General features: G+C 40.1%; 2 protein-coding genes across 3 annotated transcripts; one reads left to right on the top strand and one right to left on the bottom strand.

The window, feature by feature from the left end:
• Positions 1-7: 7 nt before the first annotated feature.
• ogfod2 (2-oxoglutarate and iron-dependent oxygenase domain containing 2) lies at positions 8-4,106 on the bottom strand. Its single transcript, XM_088935531.1, has 7 exons — positions 3,749-4,106; positions 3,549-3,605; positions 3,278-3,388; positions 2,621-2,720; positions 2,264-2,388; positions 1,757-2,014; positions 8-841 (listed from the first exon to the last, which is right to left on the bottom strand). The coding sequence occupies exons 1-7, from the start codon at positions 3,884-3,886 to the stop codon at positions 569-571; spliced, it is 1,062 nt and encodes a 353-aa protein (XP_088791657.1). The 5' UTR covers positions 3,887-4,106; the 3' UTR covers positions 8-568.
• A 2-nt stretch (positions 4,107-4,108) lies between these two features.
• LOC148819102 (gypsy retrotransposon integrase-like protein 1) lies at positions 4,109-12,274 on the top strand. Of its 2 annotated transcripts, none has more exons than XM_088935528.1 (8): positions 4,109-4,385; positions 5,748-5,941; positions 7,353-7,464; positions 8,028-8,166; positions 8,780-8,834; positions 8,963-9,220; positions 9,585-9,701; positions 10,146-12,274. In XM_088935528.1, exons 1-8 carry the CDS (start codon positions 4,109-4,111, stop codon positions 10,398-10,400), a joined length of 1,407 nt encoding a protein of 468 aa, XP_088791654.1. In that variant the 3' UTR covers positions 10,401-12,274. The 2 variants fall into 2 exon arrangements, with proteins under 2 accessions (XP_088791654.1, XP_088791655.1); XM_088935529.1 differs by lacking the exon at positions 4,109-4,385 and adding an exon at positions 4,533-4,895.
• The last annotated feature ends 1,028 nt before the right edge of the window (positions 12,275-13,302 follow it).

Raw genomic sequence — 13,302 nt, 5'->3', positions numbered from 1 at the left:
CTTCCCTCTAGAAAACTTAGTCCAGAGCAAAAAACTATCCGGTTTCTCTTGCGGACTGGGTGGGATCAACAGACTCTAAAAGTATACTTCTGGCAGCATCTAGTCTCTACAAGTATTACATTTCACACTTACAACTATTGTACACGCAGCCATAAAAACACATTAAGATAAACATTTTTTAAATGCTCAGTTTATTTTAAGACTGAAGTTTTATTCGCCCTAAAGGCAAGCAGCACACTCGATGCATGAAAAGTCTCCTTTTTACAAAAACGCTGTGAAAGGATGATCACGGTAAAAAATCACTCTGAATAAGTCATTTATTAATATGCTCGTAAAACGCTTGTACTGTACCGCGCTCTTTCAAAACACAAAGGCAAATTTATAGTAGCTTTGTAGATCCACTGAGTTTTAGGAGGAAGGACAATTTCACATACTGTATATGACAAAAACGTATTTTTTCTTGGGCAGTTCACTTTCCTTCTGGGTGACGTAACTAGGTGCGTACCGTGTCCTGGATTAATACATTTTGCAGGGGAGCTCACTTGCTGGGTTGAGCCGAGCTGTGGCTCTAGGTCAGAGCACACGGTGTACTCGTGGAATTCTGTGAAGGGGGAACTTTTGTGAACCCGTCGGCGGAACCCTCCCCCTCCACCAGTTCGGGCTGCTGGTTGCACATGGGGCAGAGTTTGTTGCGCTCCTCTGAGGACCTCATCCACACAATGAGGTTCCAGCGCTGGCCTGCCGTGATGGGCAGCGCCCCGTGCAGCTGCTGCCCCCGGTGGAGGAGGCCCTCCGTTACACGGTGCTCGACTTCCACACACTCCGATTCATGGATGGGAACCTGCAGAGACGGAGAGACACTCGGCTACCGTTCCGTTCAATCCAGTGAATTCTACTGCTGCTTTACTGGTATGACTGATGATTTCAGCAGCCAGCAGCCATATCACTCCGCAACTCACAACTGGAAACCCACTGAAGCTAAGCAGGCGTGAGCCTGGTCAGTACCTGGATAGGAGACGACCTGGGAAAAACTAAGGTTGTTGCTGGAAGAGGTGTTAGTGGGGCCAGCAGGGGGTGCTCACCCTGCGGTCCATGTGGGTCCTAATGCCCCAGTATAGTGACGGGGACACTATACTGTAAACTGGAGCTGTCCTTCAGATGAGACGTAAAACCGAGGTTCTGACTCTCTGTGGTCATTAAAAATCCCAGGGTGTTTGTCGAATAGAGTAGGGGTGTAACCCCGGTGTCCTGGCCAAATTTCCCATTGGCCCTTACCAATCATGGCCTCCTAATAATCCCCATCTATGAATTGGCTTCATTACTCTGCTCTCCTCCCCACTGATAGCTGATGTGTGGTGAGCGTTCTGGCGCACTATGGCTGCCGTCGCATCATCCAGGTGGATGCTGCACATTGGTGGTGGTGGAGGGGAGTCCCCACTACCTGTAAAGCGCTTTGAGTGGAGTGAGTTGAATAAATATCTCAATTTAAATGTCTCCAACAATTTATAAAACCATCTAAAACCGAGCAATTCAGCAGACAAATCCAGACAACTCTGCAGGTGGCGGAGGTAGTAAATGTCTCATCAGTCACAAGCACAACACACAGCAGCAGACCACAGCTCAGTAAACCCCAATGATGAGTTTAGATTGTAATGTTGTTTTATTTTAAGGATCCTGATGTCTCACTTTTATTTTGGACCATGAAAATGAATAGGTTCCTGTCTTTTCTGAAGCTGCCAGTTCCTCGCTCACTCACCTCTTTCATATTGCCAAAATACAGGTTTCCCTCAGTAAACTCCTGGCCTAGGGACACGTTCAGTGTGACCTCAGCGTTGTCGTAGTGGTAGCTCAAATCCAGGTCCTCACCCAAGGCGTACTTCACCACAAAAGCCTTATGGCTGTCGAGACAGTCCCCTCCGCAGTCTGGGTAAAGGAGCGCAGTAATGGGGCGGAGGTAGTCGACACGCAGAGGGGTGATGAGTCCTTCATCAAATCCCAGCTCATTTAGCAAGATCTGTGTCGGAAAATAAAACACAGTGAAAGAAGGCACTAGTGTCCTGTACATATATATATATATGTTCATTTGAAAAAGGTAAATTGGACATTGCTTTTATTTCAGCGCTAATATATCATCTATGCTTCATCTTTGAAGTGAAAAATATACAGTTCTGTTTAAAACTCGTTTACCGCAATCTGCCTTTTGCTAACTTATTTAATAATTTTGTTACATTTGGGCTGAAAAGGAGGTCAAGTGTTCTCATACCCCATAGTTGTTCATGGTGTTGGGCCTGCCTTTGGGAGTGTCGGACTGCTCAAAATTCTCCAGTTCCTCAATCAGGTCTCTGCAGAACTGCTTCGTGAACACAGGCAAGCGGTAGACTCTTTCCGCTTCAGGTGGAAAGAACCATTGTATATTACTGAAATGCTTAAATCCATTGTGCCTTTGCTTTAATGTTTTGTGCATGCACGTGTAAGAACCTTAAAGTCTGCTAGACATCTTTAATGAGATTACCTGCACACATAAATCAGATTACACTGAATTAAAGCCCTTTGGTACATTAAAACCGGAAAGTCATTGTAAGGAAACTTAAATTATTTAATGCTGCCAAAATTGTATTACCTGCCAGAGGTTGAATGAAACTGTGCAGGCCTTCTACTGTAGCATGTTTTGAGCGTGAATAGTTCACAATCTGCCGAAATTCAGGGGCCAAGTAGGATTCCTAAAGAGAGCAGAAGTCAGTTCTGTTTCTTTTTTAAAAATATTTTTATTTCACATTTCACAAACTTGCATGTTTTTTTTTCTTTTCAGTTTGTGAATGAGCAAGTCATCTGCTTCTACAAAAAGGAAATGTATTCTACAGATACAAGTTTGTAATCACACGGCATTTCAATTGAACTTGTACTAATAGTGGTTGTAGCCAACACTGCTGCCTTACAACTCCTGGGCTCCTGGTTTGATTCCTGATTGGGGCACCTTTTGTTTTGAGTTGGAAAGTTCACTTTGTGTAGGGTTTCTCTGGCCACTCCAGTTTTCTTCTGTCTTCAACGGACATGACGTGCTAATCGGTGTTTGTAACTTGTCCCTGTGTGTGTCCTAAAATGGACAGGCATCCTGTCCCAGGCTAGCGCAAACTTTACACCTTGTGCTTTTAGGTGGGGATCCAGTTTACTGTGATCCTGGGATGGAGTAGCCATAGCTGATGGATGGATGAATTTTGGTTATGTGGCTGTAATGTAGTTACACATCTTAAAGGGATAACAGTGCTGTTAACCGTACCTGTAAAACATACACATGCCTGTGCAGGGGCTTATAGAATTCACTTATGAAAGCTGTTCTTTCGGCTGACTTGACACCTAGTTGTCGTCGTCTCTGAATCTCTGCTTCAATCTGGGGGAAATATTTTAAAAAATCAATTAAAATATGCCATTAAAATGGCGTTTGTGCTCAGAATCGTAACCGTAAATTGACAATTGGTCAAATACAAATAGTAACTTCCGTAACATTATTTCAGTTCTGAATGGGGTGGGATGGACTATTTGCGAGTTACCTTCTTCAGAATGTCCTCAAAATGCTGGTTAGTTGTGCATCCATGATTTCTCAGCACCTGAAACGGAGGTACACTTGTGAATTTCAAAAGCTTACCAACATCCACTATAGATGGAATCAAGCAATTCATTTAGATGTTATTGTGAGTTATTCTCAAGTGCCACTGTACTGATATATGCTTATATTGGAAATGGTACATACCGCCTGATAATCTTTTCTGAACTGCAGCTCAGAAATGAATTTAACGTGTAATTTATATTCTCCAAGATAAATATTGTCCGTGCAAAAACAGGCACAAGAATAGAATTTCGGTCCTACGACACCTTTTGTAGAGTCCATTTCTTTATGATTTTGCTTTATGATTTTTATGATTCTGCATAACTAAGTCGTTTAATATGAATTCAGTTATATTGCTCTCGTTAACATTTCTGAGCTTTCTGAAAATGCTTTTGAAAGTGAACTTCTGTTTGCTTATTCTTTCTACGACCAAATAAAAGAAATGGTAAAAAATAGTTGTTTTACTTAGCCCCCGGATGTTTTTATCATGTAGCCCAACTCTAAATGTGTCCGGAAAGAAACGCACACCTTGAAGACATTGGTTCTCACAAACAATGCAAAACACAACGAGGCTTCAATACACTGTATGTTTTCTTAGGGTCAGCAATGACGAGTGTCATCAAAGTGAAGGAAGAAGAGAAAGAATGTAATGGCAATGCAGAATCCGTGAAGAGGTACAAGCACGTCTATAAATATATTACTAAAGGAAAATACTCCAAACATCTCCCCGATCATAAAAAGAGAACCATACGGAGGTGTGCTGCAAATTTTGCCGTGGAAGGTAATATTTCTATTTTTAATAGAAGTACACATATATATATTAAAGAATTGTATGTGAAAAGACCTTATTCCACATCTTGTTTAATTTGCCCTGTCTCTTTAATACATAATCCGACGGGTTTCCTTGCAGTCCGTCGGTAAAAACCTTCCGGTTTGGGGGAGCAACAAGAAGACGTCGAAGGGGCTGCGGCAAAGCCTCGCTAATAATAATAATAATAATAATAATAGGGAGAGCTGTAAGGGCTCACCAGTTTAGTCCGACTGAGGGGAAACGCGAACGTCGGGGAAATAATTTCGCTTCTTTTCCGTTCGGTGCGGTAGCACCTCGTACAAGAAGTCCAGATGTTGAGTATGGACTCTTTGCAAGTGGCCGAGGAGGAGGTCGTAGAATCCACCTCCAACAGACTGGAAGATATCTACACCTTCCTAGCCGAAGGCTGCTATCCTCAAACCATGAGTCCCATAAGGAAGAAGAATCTGAAGCGATATGCTCAGAAATTCATCATAGAAGGTACCGGAAGTGTGCCGACACGATTAAAACGGGTCTCAGTGGCCTCTGAGCATCATTGTACAAGTGTCGAGGCTCAGGCGTCTCCACTGAATAGTTGTTATATCACGTAGAGCACCGTATCGAGAGAGAGAGAAAAAACTGCCTGCTAAATTTATATCGTCACAGATTCAAGGCCTCGTTTTGTGCAGAGCAGAAACCAGTGGCTTCCTCAGAAACTGTACAGAGGGACTTCATAAAGAAAGGGGAAAATGTCAAATTAGCCCTGCCAGAGCTGATAATGAAATCATGCTCTGGTCATATTAACGTCATCTGTACATAACATGTCATGAACATTAGTTTTATATATTAAATTACAATACACTTATGGGAAGATTGGGGTGCCAATGGAAAGTGGCCTTTTGGAAATCAGGTCTGCAAGAAGGAACAGGCTGATGACCGAAGAAGTCAGAACTCCTGGTCTAACAGATGTTATTCATAGTTTTGCCATCTGTTTTCTGAGGTAGAACATTAATATTGTTCATCATATTTTGAAAATGTTTTGTGCTAAATGTCCTTAACTGTCAAAAAAGAAAAAGAGACAAATTCCTGAAGTCTAAAAGGTGGCATTGGAGTCTGTTCTGAAGAGTTATCTTTTTCGTTGTTTGTAAACCAAGATTTATCGCTGGAGTTCACTAGCAGTTTTGAATTTTAAAAAATGTTCTTAACTCTGGTAATACCATTCAAATAATTCCTCCTTCTTCTCGTTTTTAATGGAGGAATGCTGTGCTTTTGGTTAATTGTGAGAAAAGGATAGCTGCAGCCTGAAAAGAAGTCTAAGCAATGTTGTTTTTTCTGGGGCCCGTGTATTGGCAGGCGGTCGGCTGTTCTACGTGGGGCAGAAGAAGGAGGAGAAGCGTGAGGTTGTGATCGACGCCGAGAGGAAACGACAGGTGTTTCTCGAGTGTCACTTCAGTGACATTGGCCACCACCTGGGGCAGAAGAAAACCGTTCACAGGATCCAGAGCAAATATTACTGGCTTGGAATAGTGAAGGATGTGGTGGACTGGGTATGTAGAGCTGAACTGATCGGGCCACATGCACTGTCAAAATGAGTGATGACGGGTGGTTGTCTTTTATTAAGCAGTAGCAATTAGTGAATATCTTTTTGTATTTTGATTAAACAAAGAATTTTGCAAAGACTGCTTGTAGGGTCCACTTATACATAAGAAGGGCTAAACAGTATTCTCTCATTTATTACCTACAGTATCTCTCTCATTTGATTGATAGAAGTGTGAAAGGTAGCCAGTTTGTCAGCTTTGATAACATGGCTGGGCAGCTTGTTCCAGACACCCACAACCCTTTGTGTAAAAAGTGCTCGTAGTCTCAGTTCGAAGTGCCCTTCCCCAGTAGTTGCCACTGGTGTCCTCTGATCCATGTTCTTCTGTGAGTTCTAATGAAGTCCAATTGGTTTCTGCCAGTTCCCTTGAGAGTGTAATCGGGCTGTTTTCAGTCGTTGTTCATATTGTGTTAAGTGTTCTCAGTTAATGACTAAAAGATTCTGTTCTTTTGGTCTGTTGGAGAAAGATATTGGTCACCTTGTCTGAATAAGCTCTTGCTACTGCATTATTTTAACATAACATCCTTTAATGTATTTTCTGCACTTTTATATGCTTCTTCAAACTAGAAGACAAAGTGATAGCCAGAAGAAAATTGTATACATAACCTAGCTTTTTCATGCTCAGTATCTCACAGGTTCTGTGTATGCTGTATGATATTGTTATCTGCATTGAATATGCTAGGTACTTGTCTACATTAAATATCTGTTGGTCTAGTCTTGAATTTTGTGTTTTTTGATGGGATGATAGTTTTATAATTTGAGGGTAAGTCCACCAAAAGGTAGGCAGACTAGGGAAAAATAAACGGATTTGTTTTTGCATTATGTTCACCTGCTGAAATTTGATTTTTAAACATGACATAAAAACATCTGGCACATGAGAAAGAAGAATGTGTGTTAGTAACGAAAACAGTTCATTTTATTAGAATTTGATTTACTCACTGAATCATTTTAAAGTGCTACATAGTTATTTGGGCAAATTTCACAATTTGAAAGGGTTTTAACTGATGAAATCAAGGCTTTTTCATGAGCAAAGTTTATTATAGCACACATTACAAATAATCCTTAGGTCTTAAACCATTAGTTTTTATATTTTTTATATTGATATTGATAATGATTTTTTTATGATAAAAAATTCTAAAGTCAATACTTACTGTAGTGTAATAAAAACGTTTCAGTTTATGAATTTTAAATAGGTCTATCTTTCTGTTGGATTCTATTTACTGAAATCCTTTAAGTGCTATTTGCTGATATGTACTTATAAAAGTTTCTGACTGTGAATAGGATTGGATATTGTTAAGGGACTGTAACAAAACCCTTCTTTTTATCCCTGTTTATTTTGATTCTTATTGTGTGTTTTTTAGATTAAAGTCTGTGAAACCTGCCAAAACGCAGAGCGTAATAAAAATATGTCCAGGAAAGTGCGACCCATCAAAGTTGAAGCTCCCTGGGAGATCCTTGGCGTCAACATTTTTGGTAACCCAGCATCTTATAGCAATCATGTCCAAAGGGAAACACGTTTTTAAAAAGGATGTGGCTGGAAATCCAGCTGCATGACTGTTAGTCATGCCCAAGCTCTCAAAAGTGAAATAAGTAACACGCAGAGTATCAAGCTTTGATGCAAACAGGGATTTTTGGCTGCGTTTTGTTTTACTTTAAGTTTCTGAGTATCTGGAGACTCATGAAAGTTCATTGTCTCTTTTCTGTCAGTTGCCAAGTTTTTTTTTTTATTTAAGCGCTGGCGAATATAGTGCTGGTCTGCCTCGACATTTCTGTGAAACCACTTCAGCTGGAGTGATTGCAGTTCACAGAAAAACCATACCACCTTGTTCCTGAACTTTTTGGAAAAGATGGCTTATGCATGTAGTTAAAAACAAACAGTGATAAATTATGTTGCTCTTGAAAATTCATGCAACTAACGTTTTTTTTTAAACAATCTCATTGTGTTTTTATGACCCGTAGACATAAAGTGGCGAATAAAGGTATTGGTCTGTCTGCATGAATCAAACTTCTTCCTTTGTGTTTTGTTTGGGTTCCAGGTCCTTTTCCAGAAACGAAGAGAGATAATACGTACGTTGTCATAATAACAGATTATTTAAGCAAGTGGGTAGAAGCTGTTCCCATACAGAAGAAGGACTCTCTGTCAGTAGCCCGATGCATTTCTTCAACATTTTACAGGTAATATAAATAAGTGGGACTTCATAGACCTTAGAACATGAGACTATAAGTACGGAGGTCATCTTGGCACATCTGGGCCTTGTTGAGTAGCTAATTGATCCAAGGATCACATACAGACATTTCTTGAAAGATGTCCACACAGGCAGTTGGTCATCATGAATGGATGGTGTGTTCCACACTCCCGCAACCCTTTGGGTAAAGAAATACCTTCAATTCTCAGTTTTCAGCACAGTTCCATGTAGTTTCCACTTGTGTCCTCTGGTTTGTGTTCCACTCTCCATTTGTAATGTCACATGAACTCCTCATTTTAGTTGTTGTTTAAACTTGTAGAAACATGCTTTGATCTTCACTACTTTTAAGAAAAATCCTAAACGGACTCCTATTAACATCAGGAAAGAAACTCGGCGATAGTGTTTATAAATATGCACCGTAAGTTAATGACTACTGCAGATTATAACAACATGAACATCAGATTCTCATATTGTGTTTGTGTGTCAGTACAGTGCAATGAAATACCTAGTTTGCAGCAAAGGTTGCTTGTGATTTAAATGCTGGTTATCTTTGATTATGTGATTAAAGTGTATTTTTTTTTTCAATTTGAATCCAAAACTAGGTTTGGGTCAGCTAAAACAGTATTTTGCTGTCAAAGCACAGAATTCTGTGAAGAGGTAAGAAAAAAGTTACTTGTACACCATGTTCAGCTTGTGCTGTTTGCACAAGTTTGCTCTTCTGTTTTTGTTTTCCTTTGTGTTTTAGCTCACTGTCAATTGGAAGCCTGATTTTTGTCTCTTCTCAGGTGACCAAGCTCTTGTGTGACAAGTGGAATATAGTCCAGAAAGTCTCTCCTGTGGATCAGCCTCAGCTCTCCGCCCTCTATGACCGCAGCAATGACATGTTGAAAGAAGCTATCAGGCAGGTGGTGACTGAGAAACAGGCCGACTGGGATGACTACCTCGATCCTGTGCTGTTCGTATTCAGAAACTCCATCAACCCCACTACCAAATTCACACCCTTCTATATAATGTTCAACAGAGAAGCAAACTTACCAAACGAGGTGCGAGATCATAAAGATTTCTTTTTCAAATGTATTGTTATTTACTACCAGGATTTTTTAAAGGCACAACAATAATGAAGAGTTTTGTTGTAAATTAATATGCAGTTACTGTGCCATGCAGAGCTGTGCTTTGACACAGATCTGTTTGAGAATTTGTTCTGTAGTTGCAGAGTGTTTGACCTTATGAAAAATCTCTTCTGTTCCATCCTGCCACAAGTGCAATGCACAATTTTTAGACCAGTGGTTGGTCTGATGGTTGCTTGTGCCAAAGATTGTGTGAATTGACTGGATGTAATCATTTTTGAGTGTGAAAGGGAAGTCCATGTCTCCACCGGTTTTTAACTCTCCTGTTTTCTTTGGACAGATCGAGTTCGACCCCCTCAGGGATCACCAAGGGCAAGAGGAGTGCCCCATCAAGGATGAGAGTGTGACCAGCTTCACCGCTGCAATGCAGGAGCAACAGAACACTGTGAAACAGCTGGTAAATGAGCCGTCAGTGTTTCCCTAAGCGTGAGCCTGCCAAACCGAACGCACGGCAAATAATGAACAAATATAGAGAATTCAGGTTTATTATGAATTTTGACAAAAATGCGGCATTAACATTATCTTTCCATTAATGCAACTGTGTATTAAGTGAATAAGAACGGGTACCTTGAATCTTCATTCCTTCATGTTTTCCATTTCTGTGTTGTCATCGTACCATGTGCCGTAAGATGCAAGATGGGCATGAAAACTGTCAGTAAGAGCAGTGGCAGTATAAAGGAGCTGTATAAAAAGAAACAGTGCTGCACTAGGGTAAGACTCCAAAAGGAAAAATTAAAGTGGTGAAACAGAAGGGCCACCTTATGAAGAAGAGTGGGATTGCGTATTAAAGGAGAGCTGTGTTACATTGTGGATTGGCAGTGTCTCTGCTTTTCATTCACAGGTAATAGCCAACATGAATGCGGCTTACAAACAGGAAAAGAAGAACGCCAAGCGGAGAGCACGGACCATGCCTTCCATAACGTTCAAGGTGACAGACCCCATATTTGGACCAGGAGACTCTGCACAGCTTAAGAAGCTCAAAGAAAGTCACTACCTGTCTTTTCCAGTTGAAACTGTTCTGACAGCAGACCAGACTGGGCCTGATGGCAAGAAGAGAGACTCGGAGTACACTTCTCCTGTTCCTCATGTTCACTGAAGATGCAGGAGTCTTGGAGGTGTAACATGGAGACGGACTGCCACACTGGTTCTGTTGGGAGTTCCTGCATTCATATGCAGGAAGCAGCCCATATCTTGGCGTACGCTTCATTGTCTTGAACATCTGCCTTAATGTGCACTGTAGATTGCACAATATTTTGGGAAGCGGCATTATCTGTCCACACTACAGACAGAATAAATTCCTAGGAGAGTGTCCAAGCGAAGAACAAGCTGAAGATGAAGCCATCCTTTTTGAATCAGGTCTCCGGCTCAACTTGGTTTTGCATGCTACTTCTTCTAGAACTGCTCCAAAACACAAAGACTGTGGAGAGCAGTTTAGCTGATTTCCCATTTACTTTACTTTGTTTTATTTTGCAACTAACTTTCCGTTTACAGCAAGATACTTCACAGGGATGACTTTTCATCGAAATAACATTTGTTATTTCACAGTGAAGCAGTCATTGACTTCAGAAGAACTTTGGGAGATCATCCTTCAAACCAGGATAATAAAATAGCGGAGAAGAGATTTTTTCATTCTTGCCTCTGACCCTTTTAATTTATTTTGGTTTAATTAGGTACTCCGGATAGAATTAATTGGAGACTAAAATTGTAACCAATCTCGAAAATCTAATCTCTCTAATCTCCAAGAGCCCACATTGAAGTACTGCATCTTATTTTCTCAGTCTTAATGCATAGGAACTAAGGTTTTTGAAAACAGATTGGATGCTAAAGTTTCATGTGACAGTATGCCACAATATTCTGTATATTATAAGTACAGAGTATTCCAATCTAAGTGCATATGGCTTTATTTATAAAGTTCACACAATCAGAGGCATGTTTGCAAGTTATTCATTCAGTTTGATCTCTGAAGTTCTGCCTCATCAGTCCCAGTCTAAATGTATTCATTTTTTTGTGCCCTCAAATCACTGTTGTTTTTGTCATTACTAACAAAGTTGAAATAACTAATTGCTTCTCATCAATGATCTTCATGGGCTCCTGTTCAGAATATCAGTAATATTTGTCATTTGTAATATGCTAAAACATACAGAACTGTTGAATAGTATTTTGGAACACATGAAGATAAAATAGAAATGCCATTCTATATTCCAGGATAAACTGCACCAGCTCCTGCAGCCTACTTTAGAATTAGACTGATTGTGCCCTGAGGTAATCTCAGATGTGATGTTAAATGTGGCCTACTGACCACCCTTAGTCTGGTTTGAAGGCAACAAATCTGGTTTAATTGCCCAGTGTGGACAAGGTCTTACATTATTATTAAGCTGTTTCTTACGAGTCGAGGGCCATCACATTCAGAAGAAGAGCCAGTTATCAGTGCTTGTCTTAACTTATCTTTTTCAAATTGAACTGTATGCAGTTCTGTATCAAATGTTGTTGTTGTTGTTGTTGTTGTTGTTGTTGTCATTGGAATTCTGTAGAGTGCAGTGGTTCTCCATGCTGATCCTGAGGGTTCCTTTGGTGCAAAAAAAGAGACAGGGGATCGAGAGCCACTGGCAATGTGTGCAGCGGACAATGACATTTTTATAATTTTTTGTGGACTCAAGTGTTTGATTTTGTTTTGCAATAACTTATTTTCAGAGATGTTCACTTTTAATTTCTAATGGGTTTCTCCTGCATGTGCAGCTTATTTGCAAGATGTGGGACTTAATTTTGTATAGATGCGATTGGTTGAATCTGATTTCTCCCAGCTGACATCTCATACAATCTCACAATGACTGTGCTGCTTAAAAAAAACACCTTTTCATGCTCAACATGAATGTGGTGCAAAGGTAGGAGGAGTATGTGGATCTGTATATATATTTTGCCCTTGTAGGGAATTGTTTGGATTTGGAATAATAAAATAACTTTAGTCTTTCAGCATGGCTTTTTGGTTAATTGGGTAGATTCTTATGCCAGCGGCACTAAAACTCTCTTTAGAAATGTACATGCTTTCTTTCGGATGTGTACAGTAAAAAGTGCTTTTTACACATGAATGTAAATATATGGTCTTAACTCTGAATCATTTTCTACTGTTAGTGTCTTCCAAAAAAATTGTAAATGACAAAACTGGATTAATTTATTTGACTGTTTCAGCTGCATGTTCAAGACTGCTGCCCGAGAGAGCTTTGTTTCATGTCCACTCTTTCAAAACAATATTTTATCTGGTCACTTGCTCCGTGATAAAACAGTTTTGAAAGAGTGGACCAGATAAAGTGAAATTAGACTTGCATATTTTAATATGCTCATGTAGGTGTCGTCTTGTCCTGGAGGTTATTTTTATATCTGTAGCCGTCATTGATGGTATATTCTAATGGTATAAGCATTTAAAATCTGAAGCATTTTCTAAACCACTTTCCAAAATTCATAACTACAGTACCTTTATTCTGCTGTGTTAGCTGAAATGTAACCGGCTATGTTAGCTGTGTCTCTACAGAAGGGGGAAACATCAGAGTGTTTGAGACATAGGAAGCAGTGACAGTGTTCATCACGTTTTTCATCATTTAAGAGTGGTTAAGATGGGAATAAAGGGAACAATCTGACAGCAGATTGTTATGAATACTGATGTTTTCATAACAATAGTCTTGAAGTATTCTATTTTTGAAAGCAAGGACGATTTGGGAAAGCTATTGGGACGTCTAATGACTGTGCATTAATCTCGTGTTTCATTGCCACGCTTAAATTAAAATTTCAGTACTCGCAGAGGACTCAACCAAGGTCCATTGCAGAGGTAAGGTCAACTCAGTCAAGCCCTTGTGTACATGAAACGACAGGTCATACTACTACAGAGTTCAGAAACATATGCAAAATAAATATTTATCAATGAAAGCAAACGACCGTCCTCTCAGTTTATTTTGTGCGCTACAGTATTCGGAAGTTGGTCTGCAGCTGGGGTTCTGACGAGACAG

Source organism: Atractosteus spatula, chromosome 17 (genome assembly GCF_055471065.1).
Source record: "Atractosteus spatula isolate fAtrSpa1 chromosome 17, fAtrSpa1.hap1, whole genome shotgun sequence".
In the NCBI taxonomy this organism is placed as follows: domain Eukaryota; kingdom Metazoa; phylum Chordata; class Actinopteri; order Semionotiformes; family Lepisosteidae; genus Atractosteus; species Atractosteus spatula.
This window is presented reverse-complemented; position numbering and strand designations above follow the sequence as displayed.